A 23,114-nucleotide genomic window follows, 5' to 3' on the forward strand; every position below is an offset into this window, starting at 1 on the left:
CGTTCCAATTTGACCCCAACTCGGTAACGCGCCAATATCACTCTCCACCGGAGGCCCCTCCGCGACCACCGCTCCGTCATATCACTCTGCCTGTCCTCTTTGGGAACCTGCGATTCTCTTCACCCCTCTCTCGTACCTAAAGAAGCTTGCGCATCAAGTCGACGCGCTCTCACCACCATGGCCGAGTCACAGTCCCCCGCTATCCCCGAGTCCAAGCCGCGCTCCAGCTCTGTATCGCAAGCATCTGAGAATTCGCAAACAGCAGCGGAGTGAGTAATGGACACCGATATATGCCATGTGGTAACGACACTAATTAAGATCACAACAGGTTCATCAAGGAGCAGCTCAATCTCGAGGCTGAAGCTCGCGAGGCCCTCCCTTATGTGAGTCCCACCAACCTGCCTCGAAGCCGGCCGTGTCTGACCACGTACAGCAATTCGACACCTGCACGCGCGACCTCGGGCCTCTCCGCCAGGGCCTCTACTCATGTCTGGATTGCAATCCTCCGCCTGTCAACTCCTCCGATCCATATGTCCCCGCCGCCGTCTGCTACGCCTGCTCCATCTCCTGCCACGGCGAACACACCCTCGTCGAGCTCTTCAACAAGCGCAACTTCGTCTGCGACTGCGGAACCACGCGCCTCCCCGAAACCGCACCATGCACCCTGCGCATGAACCCCGCGACTGGCCAGAAAGGAGGTGTGACCGGAGAGGAGCCGGCGAAGAGCAACAAGTACAACCAGAACTTCCGGAACAGGTTCTGCGGCTGCAGCGAGAACTACGATCCGCATCAAGAGAAAGGAACCATGTTCCAGTGCCTTGGGCTCGGAACTGTGGAAGACGGCGGATGCGGTGAGGACTGGTGGCATCCCGAGTGCGTAGTTGGACTCACAAGGGAGGAATTCAAGAAGAGTATCGAGAAACCGAAGGATGAGAAAGAAGGGTCTCCCAAGACGAATGGCATCATGAAGGAGGTTAGCGTGACACGAGAGGAGGAAGATGTCAACGAACACCCTGATGCACGGAGGCCTTCCATTGTGACGGCTATCGCTGCTGGCATAGCGAACGGCAACGGTGTGGACGGAAACGACATCGCAGCGCAAGCGGAGGAGCAAGACGATGATAATCCGCCACTTCCTCCTAGTTTTCCTCTAGAAGAGGACTTTGAGTACTTTCTCTGCTACAAATGCGTCGAGGCGTTCCCCTGGATCAAGAAGTACGCTGGCGCGCCAGGATTCCTTCCACCCGTCTACTTCGACGCCAGTCTCAACTCCAGTCTCAACGCCGCTCAAGCGAAGGAAGCACCAGCTGCCGCCAGCGAAACCACAAATGGCGAGTCCAAGAAACGCAAAGCCGACGACGACGAAGACTTAGCAACCCCAGAAATCATGGCCCCTCCCAAACGCCAAAAGTCCGAAGACCCAACCATAACTCTATCCGCTATACCCGAAGACTCCACAACTACCACAACCCTCCCCCTCACACCCAAAAAGCCCGACCCCAACGCCTGCAAACTCCCCTCCCTACCTTCTCTTCCACCCGCAGCCATAGGGACTCCTTTCTCCCTCTTCCTCCCGCCCTCCTTCCGCACTACTCTCTGCCACTGTAGCGTCTGCTTCCCCCTCCTACGTCCCCACCCCCAACTCCTCGAAGAAGAAGACGTCTACGAGCCGCCGATGTCCGAAGACGGTAACGACGCCGCGGGCTCGGTGGGCACGGGTTCTCTCCTCGACCGCGGAGAAGCCGCCTTTAATAATATGGACCGCGTACGTGCTATTCAAGGCGCTATGGCGTATGCGCATTTGAAGGATGGATTGAAAGCGTTTTTGAAGCCGTATGCAGAGAGTGGACAGGCGGTGGGCGCGGAGGATATTAAGGCTTATTTTGAGAAGTTGAGGGGTGATGCAGAGGGGATTAAGGAGGCTGCTGGGGGTGCGAAGGTGAGCCGGGAGGATGGGGATGGAGACGATGGGGCTGAGGGTGATAGTAGGAGAGAGCAGAGTGGGTATTAAAGGTACCAACGGGTACTATCTGAATAGTAGCCGCTTTGCTCACGTTAGAGATTGGCTTGGGATACGAAAAGCATCGGTATCGTGTACGGTTGATTGAAAGTAGAAAATTGGATACTGATGATGGTACGATGCACCGGATACTCTACGAGTCCTAAAGACACTGTCTTTATTCTGAGCACATGTGTGCCTGAGCTACGTAAACCCGACGAACCGCCCTGGGTAATACCTGTTCCAATTCCAAAACAAACGCCGAAACCCAATGCTCATGCTAGAATATCATATGCCGACGCCACCAGCCCCACGACCCTCAGTCTGGGCCCTAGAAAACTGCTGCAGCAACTGCAGCACGCCACCACGGTTGGCACCCGGCACCTCCTCCTCTTCGTCATCGTCCTGTGCGAGCCGACTCGTCCGCCACGAATCACCAATCGTACTCTCCTCCTCGATGCGAGTCGGCCCCTGAGGGTCGGACATCGGTCTGTATCTACCTTGCGGGCCATGATGTGGTGAAGCCCGAAGCGCAGAGGCAGAGGGTTGATGATGGGGATCCAGAAGGATGGAGTTGATTGGTTCACTCGGTCCAGAGGTGGGCCCATGTCTAGGTGTCCGGCGAGGCAAGGGCTGTCGTCCCGCTGGACCTCTGCTCGACCCACGAGCGCCCACCTCCATAGGCTGCGCGGTCTGCGACATGTTCCCGAAAGTATTCGGGAATGCCGGCGGAGGATGGAAGCTTCCTCTACCCTGCAAGCGTCCGTTGTAGCCGCGGCCGGATGTGGCGTACGTATCGAGAAAGCCGTAATAGGATGCGAGCATCTTATTGTCCTTCGCCATGAAGTAGTCTTCACGCAGCTCTGCATCTTCCCGAGGCCCAGCGGTCCTATTCGCGGGAATGTTGTTCTCGCCCTTCTTAAAGGGGAACATAGAATATGAACACACGACTCCCAAGCCATCCACGACAATGGAGAACTCGCGGAAGAAGTCGACGATACGCTCGCTGCACCCCGGTAGGCGGAAGATGAGCAAGAACGGGGTGATGACCATGCTCAAGATTTCCTCGGCGAAGATGAGGATCTTGGGCTGGTATAGCTTGGAGAATTCGGCTCGCACTTCGTCGGTATGGAGTCTATCCTGCCATGAAGCTGGCTCATACCGCGTATGATAGATGACATGACTCAGATAGTACGCTGGATCCGCTACCTGATCATCTTGGGGGCTGCTCCCTCGAGCAACTCGGTAGATCGTGGTGAGCACGCCGATCCAGAAAATTGCTGTCTTCCCAGGAGTAATCTCGAAAGTGAGGAATAGCTCCGAATCGAGTAACGTGAATGCGACTAGCACAAAAGCAAAGGCCCCTGCAACGAAAGCGACAAAAGACGAGATTTGCTCCGTCTTGTCTTTTGGGAATTGTGCGAGATAGAGGTTTGCGTAAGGATATGCCATGTTCCTTCGACGAGTGAACAGGTGTGGTAGTTCGTTAAATTCACGGAATTTCCATTGGGCGAAGGTCGTGAAGTCGCGATCGCCAAGCTGCGATGGGTCTTTGTGATATTCCTGGGTATGTCAGCCAAATGATGAGTCATTGGAGCAGGAAGACGTACGGTAAAATATTTGAATAAGTACGATGCAAGAACGAAACACACTGCGAAGGGCGCACAGATAATACTGATGATGCCAGTCCAAAAGAACCGATTCTTCATCTTGGCGACAAGATCTCGTCGGTTTTTCTCCCTTAAGAAGTCTTGATTGAACTGGCCATTGGGGCTACTGAACACGAAGTCCATGATAGCGAGATTGACGTGCCACCTTGTCGTCTCCGAGAAGATGTACCTGTTCCCAAGGAACGGTATGGGAATGCTCACGTCTAGAATCTCTTTGTTAAAGAGCGCGATCAGATAGTTATCGCGCCGCATTAGCCGGCTGGCGATATCAACTGCGTCGAGCCGTTGCCGGCTCTTGGAGTCCAGCAGCTTTCGAACTTCGGGCGACAGATTCGATGCCGTGGTAAGGTTTAGGTCTCTCAGCGCCATGATCCGACTGACAACCTGCTGCCATTGTACGGTCTGGACGTCGCGGTCGGGGATATCGAGGAGATAGTGGTAGAAGTCGTGCATCGCTCGAAGCCTGGGTATATCTGTGACCAGTCGATAGAGCGAATACAGACAGTAGATGATGAACAGCCAGAGCGCGAAGATCCAGAAGCCATGCATTCTATTCAAGGTCAGCGTGAGTATTTAACTAGGCGTTGGATTGACCTACTTCTTCGTGCACTTCTCGACGAGCACCTCGCTCATCTTGTGACTATTTGATATCTTAGAGTAGTCAATGCACCAGCCGAGGAATGTCAAGAAGCCGACTACGAAGCCGGTTTGCAGGAGCATCAAAAAGGTCCGCAGTAGAATCGAGTAGATGCCGCATCCGATATAATACTCGTATACTTCGGCGAGGAAGCTATCCAGATCGGTCTGGTTGACCCAGAGCCAGAGTGCCTTCTCTTTAGGATCGGCCGCAAGCTGCCCTGTTCTTCCAGAATGGCCCCAAGTCCGCGCTTGTGCAGCATCTTGCCCCTCGTCATGCAGACGCTGTTGTCGCCTTGTGGTTTCCCATTGTGCTCGAGTTTGACGTGTCGAGGGGCCCGGTACGGGAGGGGGAAGTCCTTCAATGCGCTCGTTCCTCTTCATATTCGGCGTATCGCGTCCACCCTCCAGCAGAAGCGACTGCGGCACATCATCGTCGTCGTCTAGAGGGGAAGCTCGAGGGGGAGGCGGCTGTCTCCATGCAGCGGTCCTGTTCGCAGTGTTGATGCCAGGCGGAGCACGCTCGGTGTTCTGAGGAAGAAACGCGGTGCTTTCTGTTGTCATCTGGCTTGCAGATGCATCTGCGAGCAAGTGCTCCAAGTCCTGGGCTTCAAAGCGCGCCTCCAGGTTCTCCTCGTCTATGTCCATATCGTGGCGCTCGTCGGTCGAAGAAGAATGGCGGCGATTCTGGGGGTTAAGAGGATGCGTTTCGTAGGGATCGTCGGATGCAGAGGGAAGAAGCTTGGAGAGGAGGTTGGAAGCCATCATGTTTGGGGATCTCTAAGCCTAGCTCAGGCAGCGGCGGGGGGGGGCGGCCGTGCAGGAGCGTGTCTGCGCGTTTGGAGGTACAACGTGGACAGCGGATCGGATTGGGGATCCTCGGAACAGTCACTCAGCGCCATGGAAGCTGAGACAGCGTCAGACTGTGACCATGTTGGCGTCACGCTTCGTTGGGGTAGTGAACGCGGCTGTCATGTGCTCTGGCGTCACTCGTCCATTCAAAGAGCTAGACTAGGCTTTCGGCAATCGGAGGAAGGTGTTGCCGACCACCACACCTCGCCAGCGCCGCGAAACAAGAGGGCCGGCCGCAAACAATGTCTGCCAGCTACTTTTCAGAGCGCCCTACGCCAGTCTCCCAGGATGGATTTACGCCAGCTTCCCCGGCGCTGGGCACTCCGTCGCGGGGTGCAAATGCCCTGTCCAGCAGAATTACCAGCGTTCTTTCGGCGTCCTATGCTGACCTCGAGATTCGCGATGCCTTGGAGACGCTTGATGCTCGTGGGGTGCGGAACGTAGCGGAGACCAGGCGTCAGCTTCGGTTGGACGTCCAAAGGGAAGTGATCCAGTGCAACGGCGGGATTGTTAAGGACTTTGGCGCAATTGCGGAGGTTTGTGCACAGCTGCCGAACACGAGTCTGTACTAAAGGGGACAGCAATTGACACGCATAGGCACCGCGATCACCAGCCTAAACCAGTACTGCGCTGAGATGCGTAGCCACATTGCGGCTGCAACCCGCGAGACGGCGCCCGTCTTAGAAGAGGCAACTGGCCTCATAAACCAGAGGAAACAGGTGGAGACTAAGCAGCAGATCCTGAGTGCTTTCAATTCGCACTTCCTCATTTCAGACGAGGAGTCTACGATTTTGACGTCGACCGCTGAGCCTGTAGACGAGGAGTTCTTCCAGACACTCACGCGAGCCAAGAAGATCCATCACGATTGTCAGGTGCTGCTAGGGACGGAAGATCAACGTCTGGGCCTCGAAGTGCTTGAGAAAAGCTCGAAGCAAATCAATGCTGCTTATCAGAAGCTCTACCGGTGGATACAGCGAGAATTCAAGACGTTGGATCTCGAGAATCCTCAGATCAATGCATCAATCAGGCGTTCCTTGCGCGTTCTCGCTGAGCGCCCTGCCTTATTCCAGAACTGCCTTGACTTTTTCGCGGAGGCACGGGAGAACATTCTATCAGATGCATTCTATGCAGCCCTGACGGGATCAACCTCGGAGACACAGAATTTGGCGACGAAACCCATCGAGTTCCACGCCCATGATCCCCTGCGTTACGTTGGCGATATGCTTGCTTGGGCTCACTCGGCCACGGTATCAGAACGGGAGGCTCTAGAAGTGCTATTCATATCCGACGGCGATGAAATCAAACGATCTATCCAGGCTGGCTTAGAGAGCGAACCGTGGCTGCGCACTGAGGGAGACGAGGAGGTGTTTGACGGAAAGAAGGCTTTGAATCAGCTCGTCAGTCGGGACCTCACAGGCGTGGCTCGGTTACTCCGGCAGCGCACGGAGCAGGTCATCCAGAGCCACGACGATGCGACGCTAGCCTATAAGATTGCGAACCTCATTGGCTTTTACAAGAACACGTTTGTCAAGCTGCTCGGAGCTGACTCGGAAGTGCTGGAGCTTTTCAGCACACTAGAAGGCTCAGCTATGAGACAATTCCGCGCCAACATGAGAGATTATGTGGCAGCCGCTCAGAGCGACTTAGCCGTGGCGCCCACAGACCTGTCACCACCGGACTTCTTAGAGGAAGCGCTCCAAATGTTGGAGGCACTTGCGAAGAGTTACGACACGTCTATAGCAACGGTGGATAGCCAGGAGGACGGCTTTCAGTCAGTCCTCGCAGAGACCCTAGATCCTTTCCTTGGCGGTTGCGAAAACCTATACAAAGGGCTGCAGGCACCCAACAGTGATGTCTTTGCCATCAACTGTCTCCTGGCAGCGAAAGCAGTGCTGTCGCCATATTCATTCGCAAGCGACCGTATCATCGAGATGGGCGACACGATAGGCGAACATGCCGCAAAGCTGATCGAGTATCAGCACCAGTACTTCACTCGTACTTCCGGGTTGAACAACCTCCTTGAAGCTCTTTCGGTCATCACGGATTCTTCAGAGAGTCTGAAGACGATCCCGGAGCTAGACACTTTCAAACCTGAAGCGTTGATAGCGGCAAGCCAGCAGCTGGACGAGTTCCTACCTTCAGCGCTCATCGATGCCGCGGAGAATCTCAAGCGGTTGCGAAACAGAAAGATGGTACAAGATATCACCGAAGAAGCAGCGGGAAGGTTTTGTGAAGATTTTGAATTCGTGGAGAGCAAGATACTTGCGGCAGATAACTTGCTCTATAACGATGAGCCGGAGGAGGAGGAACCGGCGCCGGGACTGAGGGACCTGTTCCCGCGCACCAGTGGAGAGATTCGTGTGCTATTGAGCTAAAGTGAAGCCGGAAGACTGCCACCCATCTCATGCTGGCCTCGCAAAATAGAAAGTCCACGACACCCACTCTATGCACTTCCGTGCATACCCTTGTCTTCAATGATTTGCAACTGCTTCGAGCATACCGTGATGCATTCCCACATGTAGGACGTCAAGGTCGAACATAGCAAGTCGGAAGTCGAGCACTCAAGTCTGAGGCTTCTTCTTCTCCCACTCTTCAGGCGTATGACACTTTGGCGTCCACGCATGTATCGCCGCGATCTCCTCTTTCAGGACTCCATTGACTAGTCGGTGTCTTGCCAATGTTGTCTTCTTTGCAAACTGCGGGGATACAATGATGGCTTCGAACATTTGCCCACATCCACCTGCACACGATATCAGCCAACACATCACGACAACAAATACTTAAATCTCCAAATGCAGGCTTCCAAACAATTCTCGATACCCATAGCACTCCTAAAAATCGATGCCAGAATTCAGAACATACCGCTCATATCCTCAATCTCCACATACGTCGCGCCCAGACCCTGCTCCAACTTCCTCTTAATCGCCTCCGGCGTAACTCCCGAGCTAGCGGCCGCCTGCTCCGCCTCTGCGTCCGTCCTTGCAGCAGTCATCTTGGAAGCTTCGGGGTCAACGGTAAGCTGGCCGAGTTGTTTGTAGAGTTTGTGGCGTGGGTCCATTGCGTGCTTCCTTGGTAATTACTTTTATGGGAGCCGAATCCTCGGATCTGATAAGGAGTTTATCAGATGGCGGGACCGCGCTGTGAGTTTGGCGAGAGATGACGTGATGGGGTCTGTGCGGCATGCGCAGGGATTAGCGGAGGTACTCCAGCTGGGAGCTTGAGAATGAGAGCTCCTCCCGAGGTCTGTGTTGACGCTGCAAGGTGGTTCGGGGAGGACACTGAATGTTTTCTTCGACCTTCAGACGCGCCTGCATCATGAGTATAGCTACCGGCTTTGCACCGTTTTCGAAAGCGGTCGTGAGAGCTATGCGCAGGCTGTAAGTTCCATCTCTATCAATCAAGTACGGAACTCACAAACAACAGCTACCCCCCCGCCCTAGCAGACAGCTCTTGGGACAACACCGGCCTCCTCCTCGAAGCCGCCTTCATCCCCTCGCGCCGCCCATCCAACATAGTCCTCCTTACCATCGACCTCACAAAAGCCGTCGCGGACGAAGCTATCGCACTCAACTCCTCTATCATCATCGCGTACCATCCGATCATATTCCGGGGACTAAAGTCCCTTACGTTCGCAAACTCGCAGCAGCAGACACTGCTACGGTTGGCTAGTCATGGCATTAGCGTGTATAGTCCGCATACGGCTGTTGATGCTGCGCCAGGAGGGCTGGGAGACTGGTTGGCAGATATTGTGACGGGAACGAAGACGAGCTTTGGGCAGGACGCGGATGAGGCGGTGAAAAAGAGACGGGAAGACGAAGATGATCCGTTCGTCGACAAGAAGCCGGCTGTGTATACCCTCTCGCACCATCCCAGCCAAACCACACTGCATCTCTCGAAACAGGACCCTCCCACAACAACCGCGGTACCCCACACCCGCCGCCCAATCGTTCCGCAGTCGCCAGAGCTAGAATCTCATCCCGGCGCAGGCATGGGCCGCATCGTCCACTTCACACAGCCCCAACCCCTCACAGCTCTTCTCGACCGCATAGGCCGCGGCCTCAACAACCCCAAAGGCTTCCCCATCGCCATTCCGCAAAACACGTCCATCTCAGATCTAAGTATCTCGAGCGTTGGCATCTGCGCCGGCAGTGGTGCCTCCCTCCTCTTAAATCTCGACGTCGACCTACTCTTCACGGGCGAGATGAGCCATCACGAGGCTCTGGCGGCGATCGAGAAGGGGCAGGTGGTGATTAACTTGTTTCATAGCAATTCAGAACGCGGGTTCTTGGCCGAGGTTCTGAGAGAGCAGTTGGAGGATGCGGTGGAGGAGGAGTGGGCGGCGGTGAGGGAGGAGAAGGCGGTGAGGGAGGAGAACAGTGGAGTCGAGGATGAGGGCATTAAGGAGGCGTTGGACGAGGAGGACTTTGAGGTGCTGGTCAGTGAGGTGGATAGAGATCCATATGGCATTGTTATTCTAAAACCTGAGATGGAATATGGGGCAGGAAGTGAGGAGGAAGGAAGCGGCGTGATACCAACGATAGAGGGTAAATGAGATTTTGTCCATGAGAGATGCTGCCTGGATACACGACTGTGTTATCAACCTCACCAAAATCCTGCTTCGAATCACCGCTGTAAACTTCCCTCCAACTGTTGGGGCGACCAACGGGCTCGGTGCATCCTAAGCTTCCCAGCGATGTTCGCCACATCGATACTCCACACTAATACTAGTCAACCTACCTATGTATTATGCGCTCACGACGCCTTACACAGCGCCATTCTTACGTCTAAATGCATTTCTAATTGTTTACTTAGCTACCAAAGCAGCCTGACAGCCGTCTGGCGGCCGTGATATTGTCCGAGAGTGAACGAGGCGCTCCTTCCCTATTGACGGAGAGGACAGGGAAGGCACGTGATCATCTCTGTGGGTACCTGTAAACAAGAGCATTCCTTATCCCGAAATCGGCATCGTTCTTCATAGTCTTGGCTTCACAATTAACATCTCGTTCCCTTTATGTCCATCGCAACATCCGCCATCCACACTGCTGAGAGGCCCACCGTGCTTTGGTCCCTGTTAGTTGCTGAAGGTCTAGAGATGGATTTTTCCACCTTCTACCTCTTCCCCATCAAGCCCCATCTCCTAGTAACGAATCCCGCGTGTCGACTCGGCATTAGAGTGAAGGATGCGTAGGTCAGGGCACACGAAACATTCAGCCTAGGTCTCCTTCCGTGGGAGGCTTGCAGGCGGAAATTTCCAAGACGTGCCTCTTCCCCAAATGAAGCCCTGGCTCTTAGGAATGTGTACTGAAGTGTATCACGACGTTCGCAAGCGAGCAGGGCAATGACGGAGATCTCGAGATGCTTCGAAGCAGGCCCTCACCTGAAGTAGTTCGAACAATTATCAGGCTTTTTGTCAAAGTATGTTTGCTAACAAAGCGCAGGCTCTCGAAAGGCCGCTTTCGCTGAGACTCGCGACGGAACAACTTCGAGAATCATCCTGGATTCGTGCGGGTTCGGTACCGGCATGCGAACATCAAGCCCTCAGAGATTTCGAGGACCCGAACTACTCGCCTAAACCACCTTTGGAGAATTGAAGGAGGGCTTGCTCCTGGATAGGCTTGTGCTGATTCACAACGTGGATTCCTAAAGCGGGTCGGGGAGCAATGCTGCAAGCACAGAGATCAGAAGTCAAGCCCACAGACTTGCCAGGCAGTCAACATGCTGCAGCATTTCTCTCCGTGGGCGTATGTTTCGTTGAAACGGCACTCATTTTAGTTGGGTATGTTCTCTCCGTTAGAAGGGGGAAACGGTTGCGAATGTCCCACCCCACCAAGTATCAGGTAAGCACGCTGACGCAGCCATCTTCCGATACCGGCACGCCAGATGTCACACAGCCCGCACAAAGCCAACAAATTTTCCCCCACGTTATTCGTCCAGCCTTGAGCAGCAGAGCTCATAAGTTATGTATTGGCTAATTTCAAAATGCCGCATAAAATTCCGTGGAGCAATGCCTGGATATCAAAAAATCCTCCGTGGCGCAATTGGCTAGCGCGTCTGACTGTTAGGTCCAAGGACTGAGCGATCAGGAGGTTCGTGGTTCGAGCCCACGCGGGGGAGGATTTTCTTTTTTTTTACCTGTCCGTGTCGAGGACCGACTGGGCAGCAGTGACAGGCGGCATCTTTCTAAGGGTGCAAGGGAACATCTTGCACCCTTTACGAAAAGGAAAGGCGAGAACTGCCACCCGTAAACCCAATTTTGTTTGGTGCTTGATCTCCTCTCTAGATCTACTACGTACTACATTTGGTGGTAGGCGAAGTAGGATTTTGCTTCAATCTGGGCGGCTCAGTGTCTGTCTGGGGCTTCACCGTCCGCCTTGACGCAACCCTGCGACGCACTTTAGTGATGCCATCCCAATTATAGAGAGAACAAGACGAGCGGTGCAGCCGAGGCAAAGAGCAACCATATAGGCTTCGTTCCTGGTACAATCTCTTTGAAGTTTTGCCCCCATATCGAGCAAACGAATGACAAAGGAATGAAGATGGCACCGATTGCCGTGAGTCTCTGCACCTGTAACCCCGTGTTTACGGAGCGCCTCGACTCCTCCAGCACCGAGCCATTGGCTAGCGTGACCATGCCCTACTCACATTCGCTGGTTTGGGTCTCCGCGCGCCGGAGTAGATGCTCAAAGTCAGCGAGCAACAACAGAACAGCCTCTTTTTTGGCCGTCGCGGCATTATTAACACGTGGCCAGCCGAGTGAGTGACGGTTCCGCAGGATACTAATAGTCTCATTGAGGCGCTATAGATGCGATGCCAGCAGTGTCTTGATATACCTCAAATTCAGCAATGACACGGAGTGGTACTGTCCGACGCAGTCGTTCCCGACAAAAGAGAGCTCAAACTCGATACGCCCGTAGAGAAGATTAAGGAGTTGTACCTCAGCGAAAGCAGCGAAGCGGAAGAGTTCGCTCAGGGCTTATAGCGCGTCCCGACTAGCAAGGTCTATATCGAGACATCATCCATATTAAAAGGGAAGTAGACGAATATTCTACGCTACCCTCCACCACTCTTCCGACTTGGCGTTGATACGGTTGGCTCCATTCGAGATAGCATGGACAATGGGATTTCGTTGCTGTGCAGCGCTGTCGCGTTACTGCGACTGAATATCAAACGGCTGGTGCACAATCACTAGAAAGAAGTACGTATCCCAGGATCTTGTACCAGGTCGTGGCACTCTGGGGAAGATCTCCGTCGATGGAAACAGTTTGTTCCAGGACATATTCCTGCTTGCTCAGCAGCAGGCATTTGTAAACCACTGAGTCGGCTGTTCTAGCTTTGTTGCGCAGTTGCTGGAAATATTTGGACATGGCTTCCGACTCGAGAGAACGAGGTTGTTGAAGATCCTCTGGTTCGCAGCCTCAGGCCCCGGGTAGCACCGGTGGAGTATACAAGTCTCTAGCCCCAGATGCGAATGTTTGGAAATCCAAATGGCGCCAATAGAGCTCGGGGCTGGCTCTATATAGTCCTTCAACAGCCGCCAGCCACTGAGGCGAGGCGGAGCCGCGCAGGAAGAGGAGCAATGACGTAGAGGGGCTGTCGTAGGCCCCGAAGTCTACTAACTCTTTCAGTGATCCTTCAAAACAAATACCGTCACCAGCCCTGATATCATGGATCACAGCGAAATTGTCCGTCACACTCTCGCCCGAGTTCGCAGGAATAGCACTCGGAGACTCGGCGACCGATCTATGTATGGCGGTATCGTTCAGGTAGCGGTTTAGAATGATGAGATCTGGTCTGGGATAAAGATGGCCTTTGTTCGATCTCTTGGAATATATTTCGATTTCCTTGAAGGTCCTCTCTGTCACTTTGATTAGCCTGGAACAAGCCGGCCAGAGAGGAGATCATTACCCTGGTCATGAGACATTGTGACGTATGAAGAATGCCTAAGATGGGTCTTTTAACAAATGAAGCAATGAGTTGCCCTTCATCAGTACTCAGATATGGTTGGGCCGTGTAAGATTCCTCTTACGCGAGAGGAAGAGCTGCAGCAGGGTACTGCTCATAGTTATAGGCATCTTCAGCCGCGCTTTTGGCAGTCGGCCAAGGTAACGTGGCTTTGAGACCTACAGGCAGAAGTACAGGTGACTAGTAGCCGCAGCATAGGTGACTAGTAGCCGTAATGAGAAGGCTGAGCGGTTAACTCAAACCATTGACTGGAACTGGTCCTATAAGGCTAACCGAACAAGACCCTACGCCACATCTTGGTGGAGCTTTAGGTTTCGCGGCCCACATTTTATCTAATGATAGTATTTTCGATTGTCAATAGTTCACATGTGACGCACCACACGGTAAAGTTCATTCTAAAGGTTTGTGTGCGCATTTCTTTATAGTGGGATGCGATAGTCCGCTTGGTGGCGCCAAAGAGGCTTTGTAGAACTCTACGGGAGGAAGCTAGACTGCGTCGTGTAACCTCTCAATACATTGACCGCCCAGTTTTGACCTTTGTCGGCACCCCTACAGCATTCATACCCTTCTCTACCAGATCCACGAGGATGAGGTCCATGCCTACGGCAAGTAATGTCAGCCAGGAGCAAGAGCATTGACCAGAGGGGAGTCATACCTGGGGCTCCGATGACTGAGGCTGCGATTGGGAGCTCTTCCCTCTGGGTGACTATGGAGTTGTATGGAATATCACCAACTTGCCGCGCTCGTCAGTACGAATGCAGGGGATTAACAAGAGAGAGAACTTGCCTGGTGCGGTGACCTCGGGTGCTCGCATCATCGGGGACATATTCAACGCAGCATAGCCACTCAGCAACCCATACGGCCTACGCAGTGTTGTGAGTATTTCATAACAGCCCAAGACGTATGAGCACTCACGGGAGCTCAGCGTCGCGGTAGTTCGGCTCTCCAGCTTCAATGGGAAGGACCATAATGGTGATGGAATCTTTCGAGTCCGCTTTGAAGACCTTCCCAAGAAGCCAGTGCCGATAGACCTCGGAACGGCGCCAGCATTCGTCGCGTTCCTCCTGCGAAATCGACTTGCCGACGTCCCTGAAGCCAGCACGTCAGCAGTGGCTCCTAACACTGAACAGTAGATAGTTCACTTGCCATTGCCAATGCAAAGCTCTGTGGACGAATGGGGGTTTCCCATACTTCTTTGCATATTCTTCTCTGAACGGAGCGAGGTTGTGGTATTGATCATGATAGAAAGGATAGATACCGGCCCACAAAAGTCAGCAAAAGCTTCACATGGCCTTTTGACCTCAAGCATACCGTATCAAGGTAGTCTGCGATATTGCGATGCTCCGTGCCATCAGGACAATCCCTTTTCCACAGCTCGGCCAGAGATATATGTGTTCTCTTGACCTGCAGGGCAGACTCCATGCCTGAGACTAGTTTGTCAATCAAGCGAGTCTGCGCGGCGTTCGAAGTTGGAAGATAGTCCGAGGGATATAGGATTTCGACCGGCATCTGGGCTAAAGTGAGTTCGATGAAATAGTAGGGGTGGGGGGCCCAAATATGACGAACCTCCGAGGGAGCACGAAGCGTTGGTGAGTCTCCATACCACACAGATATGAATTCGGAGAATCTGGAGATATCTCTACCGTAGAAGACTGGCATGTCAAACTGCCTGAGATAGGCGCCACAAAGTCAATATTTTGGTCATCGTGGTTCGGGTCAAGCTTACGGGAAATAGCCTACGACACCCTGCCTGTCCATGATGCCTGTAGAGGGACGAATTGAGAAGCATCCATTATAGGAAGCAGGCTTGCGACCACTGCCGTTCGCTGGTACCCTATCAGTAGCTCTCGATCAGTCGAGACATCGAGGATACAAACTATCAGACCCGACTGAGAAGTCAAGCCAGTCATATGAACCAATGCCCGCTGCACTCGCATGACTGCTTCCAGAGGGATTTTGATATCCATCAGCACGAGGATTGAAAGGAGCGGTGAACTCGACGCATTCCAGAGGCTCCTCTCGCATGATCATTGCCTGCAGCTTTACTTTGCCCACGATCACAGCGCCAGCGTCCAGGAGGACTTGAATGCAGGCTGCATGCTCGGCCTTGGGCGGGTAAAGCTCGATCCATGATCGGTTGCAGAGAGTGGTCTTGTGTCCTGCGATGTCAATGCTGTCTTTGACACTGATCCTAGCACCGTCAAGAGGACGCAACTTGGATGGTTTAAAGTAGCACCGAGATGGTACAACGACCCTCCCGTCGATGCCGGCTCGGGGACTGTCGACTACAGCTAAAGTATACAGAAGTCAGTCCTCTCGCACTCGAAAGCGTAGGGAGTAAGGACACTCATCTTCCAGGAGCATCTGACGAAGGCTTGAATGAGGTCATGAAGCATGCATTGAAGTCGTAGTAGATCCTCCATGGCTGCCAGGTCTTCCCTCTCAGGAATGCATATGGACCAGGAGCAACTTTGGCTCCCGGATTACCCGCGACGAACGTCTGGGTCTTCACATTCCACACGGCCAGCTCGTCTAGGGCGTCGGGGTCGATGTGGACATCCTCCTTCTTGCTTCCATAGAAGACAAGATTGTGATAGAAGTCGGGTCGAAACACGTCGTCACGCTCCAGTATGTTGGCACGGAAGTCGCGCAGAGCGGACATGGAGATCTTGTGGCCCGCAGCAACAACATACACAAGCACCAAGGCAACAGCGTCGCCCCCGAAACTGGCGCCATGGAGAAAATTCTGGACAAGTTAGCGCAATACCCGAAGGGAAGAGGGAGGGGTGGAGGGGAAAGTGGTGGCGGGGAGGCAAGGGGCCCCGGCGATGGAATACAACCTCACTGTTCGGGATCAAGAGGTATCTGACATCCCCCACGGTGATTTCGACGTCGTCGTCGATGCTCGTGGCGGATTGTGGCGGCCTGGTTGACGACATTGAAGTTTGTTGGGGTTTGCTTTTGTTGCATTGGCGCGTGCCAAACACGTATGCAAAGATATGTGAGCATCAAGGTGCAATATAGAATTTCCTCGGCTTTGTGCAGTGCACAATCTCTCGTGATTGTGGTTGACAAGTCTGCCATGCCTGCTGCCTTGGGGAGTAGGGGAGTCGTTGCACAAGGCCGGGAATGTGACCGAAGAAACCCCGCGTCAACACAAAACAACAGCCACCAATAGCGCCCGCACAACACAGGCGCTTAATCAGGTCGGTTCGTTGCGAATGATGCGCACACACAGGCTGACGAGGCTTCAGCTCAGGCGAAAAGTTCCCCAATTCCCCTACTTCAATGGCAGACTTCCACCCAGACCGCAGCCGAGTCTTCTGACACATGTTGGTACATCTCCCAAGTTCTCAAATCGAGATACCTATTCCACCTTCTCATATGATATCTAGATGTAACGCCCGGTGCCGCGAAGTCGATCGTTCACGAGGTATACGGAGATGTTGCTGCGCAAATCCTTCAGTCCCGATGGCAAATCATCACGTAAGCCTATCTTATGCGAACCCAAGAATGACCAAAGATACAAATCACCACATAGCGTCTGGAAACCGTGTCGACTTCCCATCGGAGACTGGCCTCTGGCCGTTTGCGATGCCGCTAGCGTTGACCAGGCTGACCTGGTACCCTAGTATCCGGAGCAAAAGGATCCAATCCTTCTGCTCTTTCAGTTATGACGCCTTATATATCCGGTAACACCTAGGATATACTCTACCCCAAGTATCAAGCAGAGAATTGCATGGTTCATTTCAACGAGGAGCAGAAGTGGTTCTGACTTCCTGACCACAAGGACGATGAAATACTTGTCTTCAAGGCTGTCGACTCTGTTGGTTCTACGTCCTGGCGTGAGTCTCACTTTTAGGGCCCGCTCCGCTCCCGTTTCCTTTCAGCGCCTACTATTATGAGGCTGACCACATGTAGCGTGTCCTCACGGTGCGTTTCCTCTCCCAGAACAAGACGACACGGTTCCACTAAGGGAAAGCATCGAGGTGCGACTGTTGGTTATGTATGCAGATATGAACTACCCAGCGTCCGAGCCTTGGTCGGATTGATCAAGGATTTGGTATCAAGCATGCCCTGGAAGATGCATAAGACGTAATGATGCAAGTGAACTCCGTTTAGGGTCTTATATTGGACCCACTGTTTGGAATTGTCGACTGCCTACATCGCAGCATTCTTTCGCTTTATCATACCTGTGATGCGCAACAAGATCCGGAATTCTAAAGCTACGGCTATAATGCGAATTATTTTTGTTTTAGGTCTTCGGTCACCATTACATTCGCCACCATTTGTACGCTCGCAGCCAAGAGAACCACTCCGTCTGGCTGTCTTGCGGCCTCTAGGAGACCATGAAAGCTCCATTCCAAGGTTGAAATACAGAGCTACGGAGCGCTCGCGGTCCCAAACGGCGCCTCGCACACGGAGTTGCTTCCTCGCCCATGCGTCCATCTGACCTGTGGGTTCAAATATGGAATTACTCCAACACAGTCGGCCTCCTTGAGCCCTTTGTGCACGAAGGAGTGTGAGCATAGAAGCTCCTGTCAAACGCCTATGTCGGTACGTGATAGTTGAGAGAGACTCTTATAAAGGCTCCTCAGGAGCTTCCTGATGCTTTTGAACGAGCATAGGAGCTTCATGTCCTCCCTCTATCAGTGCACACAGCAGTATTACCGTGCCGCCCCTGCTCTAATACATTTAGTCCTAGTTGGTCACTGACAACGCAAACATGCTGATCCGCACGTCGACCATCTTGTTTCACTCACGTACCTAGGTAGCTTCATCATCAAGCAGTTCGGCCTGCACATACATCACTTTCAATTCATACGATAGGCTATGTAAACAAGAGCAGACCTGAATTCATTGTCGCAACCGACGCGGGTGGCTCCATTTGTAGTGGCAGGTAACTCTGTAGTATTGCTCCATACTGGTGTACTATCGCTGCACCTTAGACCAGCTCTTCGCCGTCTCCGTTCGCCATCATTCACGCGTCAGCTTCAACGACTTATATACATTAGTCAAAGTCTAATCTTCGTCAGGTGTAACCAAGATTTTCTTGGACTTACAGTCGCTGGCTTCTAATTCTGAAGAGCCCTATCATCTGAGGCCGCTTCCTTAGCCGAGCTCCCATATTCCGTCCTGCGGTCCATGGGCTTGCTGACGGAGGACCCCCGAGAGCTGCCCATGGAGGGTTCGGCCGCCTGGATTTTCTTCAATTTGGTGAGGTCGGGATTTGGGTTCTCCTCCATGGTCTTCATGGCCTTCCATGGCTGAATCTTGGAAGCTGAGCTGCTGGCCATATTGGCGGACGAAGAATTTGGATTTTGGCAATGACTGGTATGGACAATTCGCGGGGGTACCTAGTGCAGGGCTTTGAAACTTATTGGAAAAGTCGAGGTATAAATGTGAGTGGTTCATACTGACGTTCACGCTCTCTGGTCCAGCGTGAATCAGAATTTGCCGGTTTCGTACCACGCATGAGGGAGGTGTGGCACACGGGCCATGACGGACCAACAGCGCCCTGTTTGATGATCACTCCCAGCTTTGCGTGCCGGTGCGTGGGGTGTGCAGCCATTTTATCGGCGATCACGCCAGCAACAACGATTGCTAAATGTCTTACAAACTAAAGGTTCATCGGAGTACATGATCGACCATGTCTAGTACTTACTAATGATAGGGTGGCACTGCTGTTGCACTTCTAAGTACCTAGGCTTGAATGAGGCTCGAGTGCTACTTGGTCTCTCAACCTGCCTCCACGAGGGAGACACGCCTATGGTGCTCATGTAACCCCAAAAGCCAGCTTCTAGGGTCAGGGATGAGTTTGTTACGGTTTACCATCTTGGAGTGTTCGGGCTACAGCCTTGCGCAGTAGCCACTACGAGTAACAACTCAAGGCTTTTGCTCCCCCGGAATCGTTCCACCAGCCCGTAAGGGACCCCTTTCATCGGTTAAACATAAGTGAGGTGTATGTGCGGTGCTTGGTCTACTTGCTAGTACTACTCTTTCACATCATCTCCTTGCCAATGCATCGCCATCGAGATAGCCTCAAGCGGCAAGCTTCTGAACGCTCTACTAGTCATCACAGCGGCACGTCTGTGCAAATAGGTTCTAGCCAATCTTCCCTTAGCCTGAGCGGCGTCGTGCGACTGCGCGATAGCAACGAGACCGGTGTCGAGCCAAAGTGAGTGCAACGTTATCATCACATGCCCTCGTCATTGCTGTCCCCGGTTATTTTGCGCCTCTGGTCCACACTTGGGGTTTGAGAACCGAGCTCGAACAAGCAGCTGTCTCAGTGAAGCCTGTCTCGCAGTTACACATGTATATCTACGATCCGTCCTTCGAACTCGCGGAGGATTTTACATGGGAGAAATTCCTCAAGGCTGGAATTGACTTGGCTGAGGAGCTGGCGCGCCTCGCCACTGAGGTATGTGGTCGCCAGACGCCACTCAAATTAAGCGCTAGCCCATGAAACTGACTTTGCACAGTTTCCAAATAGACCGATCATCTTTGTCGCTCATTCTCTTGGAGGTGTGCTCCTAAAGAAGGTATATACGCCCTGTGGCCATTATGTGGTCGGTACTTTTTCGCAAGACTAATTTTTGGAGGCACTACTTCTAGCGCATCAGAATGTCCAAGACCCAAGATTCAAGCTGGTCGTGGAGTGCCTTTCTGGCATCTTGTTCATGGGAACGCCTCACGCTAGTGGACCAGACGAAGAAACCCTACTTCGACACAACCAAGTTCTGTATAGCTGCGCTAAGATTGCGGTTCAGAAGGGGGCTTCAAGATGTCTTCCAACTAGCAAATCCCGCCGCAGCGTTCGAACAAATTGCCACGGTTCCTCTCCTATCTGTGTTCGAATGTGCAGGCCCCCGCTCTGGAGTTAGGCTCTTCAGCAAAAGAAGTAGGGTAAGTGGACCTCCTTTGGAGTATTGATAACTCATCTCAATTCTCAAAGGTACTTGTCGATGACCAATTTGCTACAGTATCATCGGACGCAGAGCGTTTACTCGGTGTGCATCTCAGCCATAATGAGCTCTGCAAGCTACCGATGCTGAAGAACGATACGTATTCAGCGAGAGAATTTCTTCGTTCATTGCTTCAGGATCTTGACGGTAAGTAAGATGCGAGGAATGAAGCAAACTGCATGCTGACGCTACTGTAAAGAGCAAGAGATGGATCGGTGAGGTCGGCAGTTCGACAGTGCGACAACCTCCAATCTCAAATCCCTTGAATCCACTGAACCTCGCCCCTATCGAACCGATCAGGTCGGGCAAAGCAACGAACTCCAGCTCCACAAAAAAAAAGCACGAAGACAACCCCCAAGTGTCGACGACGCTCAGGCCTCCACTGCGTTTGCATTTAATCTCAAACACTAGCACGGAGCATCTCCTGGAGACCAAGAAATGCCATCTCCCCTGCTTCACGATTTCGCAGTATCCAAACCCGGATTTCATCGGCCGAAAGGATATATTGGAGATCATGGATGAGCACCTTCTTCCGAGAGGGACTCAGGATTGGGGGAACGCACAGAGCACACGTCTCTTTGCTCTTTGCGGTATGGGTGGAATCGGGAAGACTGACCTCGCAGTAGAGTATGCGCACTCCAGGAGAGACAAGTTTGCGGCCATCTTTTGGCTGGAAGCAGGCGGTGTGTCGCAACTTGCTTCGGATTTCGGCCGCATCGCATCTCATTTAAGGCTTCAGACCGCTGAAGAGAATAAAAGCCTCGAATCAAGCATAGAGATAGCCAAGGCCTGGCTTACCAAACCGAGGAGTAGCAACGACAGCGAGAATGAGAACTGGTTGCTCATCTTCGACAGCGCTGACAACCTGGATGTTATCACTGACTACGTCCCGTACCACGGAAATGGCTCGGTGCTTGTAACTAGTCGGGATCCCTTTGCAAAGGAACACTTCTTCTCCAATGGATCTGGGATCGACATGGAGCCTTTATCAACAACCGACTCCGCAACGCTTCTCCGGAAATTGATCACGAAATCAGAGCAAGATCGAAACATGGATGAACAAACTGCGTCGATTGAGTTGGCAAATCATCTGGCAGGGTTGCCTTTAGCCATGGCTCAGATGGCGGGGTTCATTCGGCGCAGAAACCTTTCAATTCGAGAATTCGTGAGCCTGTACGCCACAGACGCTCGCTATGCGGAGATCCACAACGTTGGCAACCCTCTCCAGGAATATCGATACGGTTACACTCTTGCCACCGCGTACAACTTCCAGGGGCTCAGTCCACATGCGACCAGGCTCCTCCAGTTGCTTGCCTTCATGAACCCTGATCGAATACAAGAGTACATATTCCTGAACACTCAGACGTCTAAAGAGAAAGGTAATCTCTACTGGACCAATTCGGTTTTCGAGAGCGCCCGATACGAGCTTCTTGCGTCCTCTATTATCAAGCGTAATATTCACAAAAAAGAACTGTGGATTCATCGCGTGATACAAGCAGAGGTCCGAACTCGCATTGACGAGAGCCATCGCTACCCAACATTCAAGGATGCAGTATCTCTACTCGCTATAGTCTGGGCACCTGGAGATCACTGCAGCCAGCAAATCAAGAGGTGGGCGGTATGTGAGCATTTACTACCCCGCCTAGAGCGATCTTACCAGCTCTACCTCGAGTACGCCGATTCTTGGGACCTCCATGAAGTGGACCCAACGTTTCCTATGCTTCTGAACGAAGCAGCAGTGTAAGTGCAGATTCTACTCGGAGGATAAGGTGGCCAGCAGACCGAGCTAAATACATGCTAGATATCTTCACGAACGAGGCGTCTCGCACGAGGGAAAACCTTATTTGAGATTGGTGCTCTCATTGTGCGAGCAGTTCAACATTACCAAGGAGCCTTTGGTTAGCGATATGCACCTTACTATGGGTGCATTAGCAAATGAGACGAACGATGCTCAAACGTGTCTAGAGCACAACATTTTGTGTCTCTCGATACGGAAAGCTGAAGCCGCAAAGGGCAATGAACCCGACTTGAGACTCGCTTTTGCTCACAGTTAGATGGGAATTGCCTATATGATGGTTAGGAAGTTTGCCCTGGCGACCGAATACTTTAAGCAAAGCGTGGAGATGCTCAAGTCAATCGCAGTGGATCCAGATGAGTTTGGCTTCCCGGTCTGCAATCTAGGGTTGGCATATTGGGTTCAAGGGGAGCTTGATGCTGCGGACAAAACCTTGACAGACCTGCTCATACAGCGAGAGAAACTTCATGGAAAGTTGGACAGAGTGTCTTACAAGTAAGTTGAAGGACCCTTGTTCTGAAACCGACATGCGTTAGCTATCTTACTAACTACAACCCAGAACGGGAAGGGTCCTCCATGCTCTTGGGAATGTAAGATCTAGCAAAGCAATGCGTCTGGAGGCCGAGGGGGATCATGAGTCTGCAAGCAAATTCTGGGATGAAGCCTTCGCCATACATAAGGACTGCCTCAAGCAGTATGAATCGACATTGGACCGGTTCAACCACCGCACGGCCGATGCTTGTCATAAGCTAGCTGAGCACTATATCCGGAGGAAGGAACATACCTTGGCCCAGTAAGTAAGACCCCCTCCAACTTTGGAGGATACCATGCTCACGCACGAAAAAGGACCTACTTCGACCGCGCCCTAAGTATCTGGGGAGACCGTCAATGGTATAAAAACGAGTCCGCGCGCTCATCATTCTTGCGTGGTGTTCACTTGCTGTCTCTGGGTGGCGAGCAGAACGTCGAGATGGGAAATCGTTGGGTCGAACGGGCGAAACTACTTCGACGAGAGATCTGACCGGACGAAGAAGAAAGGGAGCTCGAGACTATGGATTTCGATGACTTGGTCTGTTTTTGGTCAATTTGAGCTCTGACCCAAAGGGCATTTGCTAAGCTGTTCGTCCTCCTTACCTTACAAGTCACTCCTAACACCAGGCGTAATGGTCCTAGGTGCCTTCGTTCACTTATTAGATAGAGGCAAAAGGATACACTACGAATTTGTCGCGATGACC

General features: G+C 52.6%; 8 protein-coding genes and 1 non-coding gene across 9 annotated transcripts; 5 read left to right on the top strand and 4 right to left on the bottom strand.

Annotated features, from left to right (window-relative positions):
- The first annotated feature begins 55 nt into the window (after positions 1 to 55).
- Positions 56 to 2,374, top strand: BU26DRAFT_497160 (uncharacterized protein). The gene is made up of 3 exons (XM_033826281.1): positions 56 to 269; positions 329 to 383; positions 434 to 2,374. Exons 1-3 carry the CDS (start codon positions 178 to 180, stop codon positions 2,009 to 2,011), a joined length of 1,725 nt encoding a protein of 574 aa, XP_033675744.1. The 5' UTR covers positions 56 to 177; the 3' UTR covers positions 2,012 to 2,374.
- BU26DRAFT_544731 (autophagy protein-like protein Apg9) lies at positions 2,165 to 5,276 on the bottom strand. The gene is made up of 3 exons (XM_033831750.1): positions 4,268 to 5,276; positions 3,610 to 4,219; positions 2,165 to 3,562 (listed from the first exon to the last, which is right to left on the bottom strand). The coding sequence occupies exons 1-3, from the start codon at positions 5,071 to 5,073 to the stop codon at positions 2,288 to 2,290; spliced, it is 2,691 nt and encodes an 896-aa protein (XP_033675745.1). The 5' UTR covers positions 5,074 to 5,276; the 3' UTR covers positions 2,165 to 2,287.
- A 79-nt stretch (positions 5,277 to 5,355) lies between these two features.
- Positions 5,356 to 7,740, top strand: BU26DRAFT_556540 (oligomeric Golgi complex subunit 6). The gene is made up of 2 exons (XM_033832389.1): positions 5,356 to 5,693; positions 5,739 to 7,740. The coding sequence occupies exons 1-2, from the start codon at positions 5,400 to 5,402 to the stop codon at positions 7,530 to 7,532; spliced, it is 2,088 nt and encodes a 695-aa protein (XP_033675746.1). The 5' UTR covers positions 5,356 to 5,399; the 3' UTR covers positions 7,533 to 7,740.
- On the bottom strand, positions 7,436 to 8,195 carry BU26DRAFT_525650 (bola-like protein). Its single transcript, XM_033830555.1, has 2 exons — positions 8,020 to 8,195; positions 7,436 to 7,897 (listed from the first exon to the last, which is right to left on the bottom strand). The coding sequence occupies exons 1-2, from the start codon at positions 8,147 to 8,149 to the stop codon at positions 7,719 to 7,721; spliced, it is 309 nt and encodes a 102-aa protein (XP_033675747.1). The 5' UTR covers positions 8,150 to 8,195; the 3' UTR covers positions 7,436 to 7,718.
- A 196-nt stretch (positions 8,196 to 8,391) lies between these two features.
- BU26DRAFT_525651 (NIF3-domain-containing protein) lies at positions 8,392 to 9,818 on the top strand. Its single transcript, XM_033830556.1, has 2 exons — positions 8,392 to 8,534; positions 8,581 to 9,818. Exons 1-2 carry the CDS (start codon positions 8,473 to 8,475, stop codon positions 9,707 to 9,709), a joined length of 1,191 nt encoding a protein of 396 aa, XP_033675748.1. The 5' UTR covers positions 8,392 to 8,472; the 3' UTR covers positions 9,710 to 9,818.
- A 1,362-nt stretch (positions 9,819 to 11,180) lies between these two features.
- BU26DRAFT_t67 lies at positions 11,181 to 11,271 on the top strand. The gene has a single exon. It is a non-coding gene; the product is annotated as a tRNA-Asn (tRNA).
- Positions 11,272 to 12,572: 1,301 nt separating this feature from the next.
- Positions 12,573 to 13,078, bottom strand: BU26DRAFT_572356 (uncharacterized protein; the record flags this gene model as incomplete). The annotated part of the gene is made up of 2 exons (XM_033834238.1): positions 12,573 to 13,012; positions 13,063 to 13,078. The coding sequence occupies 2 exons, from the start codon at positions 13,076 to 13,078 to the stop codon at positions 12,573 to 12,575; spliced, it is 456 nt and encodes a 151-aa protein (XP_033675749.1).
- A 441-nt stretch (positions 13,079 to 13,519) lies between these two features.
- On the bottom strand, positions 13,520 to 16,058 carry BU26DRAFT_544735 (amidase; the record flags this gene model as incomplete). Its single annotated transcript, XM_033831751.1, has 11 exons — positions 13,520 to 13,719; positions 13,775 to 13,852; positions 13,906 to 13,982; positions 14,035 to 14,208; positions 14,266 to 14,381; positions 14,431 to 14,628; positions 14,686 to 14,788; positions 14,846 to 14,945; positions 14,997 to 15,397; positions 15,489 to 15,865; positions 15,957 to 16,058. 11 exons carry the CDS (start codon positions 16,056 to 16,058, stop codon positions 13,628 to 13,630), a joined length of 1,818 nt encoding a protein of 605 aa, XP_033675750.1. The 3' UTR covers positions 13,520 to 13,627.
- A 4,540-nt stretch (positions 16,059 to 20,598) lies between these two features.
- On the top strand, positions 20,599 to 22,900 carry BU26DRAFT_586813 (tetratricopeptide repeat domain-containing protein; the record flags this gene model as incomplete). The annotated part of the gene is made up of 6 exons (XM_033834669.1): positions 20,599 to 21,294; positions 21,391 to 21,824; positions 21,886 to 22,133; positions 22,227 to 22,374; positions 22,439 to 22,672; positions 22,726 to 22,900. The coding sequence occupies 6 exons, from the start codon at positions 20,599 to 20,601 to the stop codon at positions 22,898 to 22,900; spliced, it is 1,935 nt and encodes a 644-aa protein (XP_033675751.1).
- Positions 22,901 to 23,114: the final 214 nt, after the last annotated feature.

This window comes from Trematosphaeria pertusa, assembly GCF_010094035.1.
Source record: "Trematosphaeria pertusa strain CBS 122368 unplaced genomic scaffold BU26scaffold_27, whole genome shotgun sequence".
NCBI lineage: Eukaryota > Fungi > Ascomycota > Dothideomycetes > Pleosporales > Trematosphaeriaceae > Trematosphaeria > Trematosphaeria pertusa.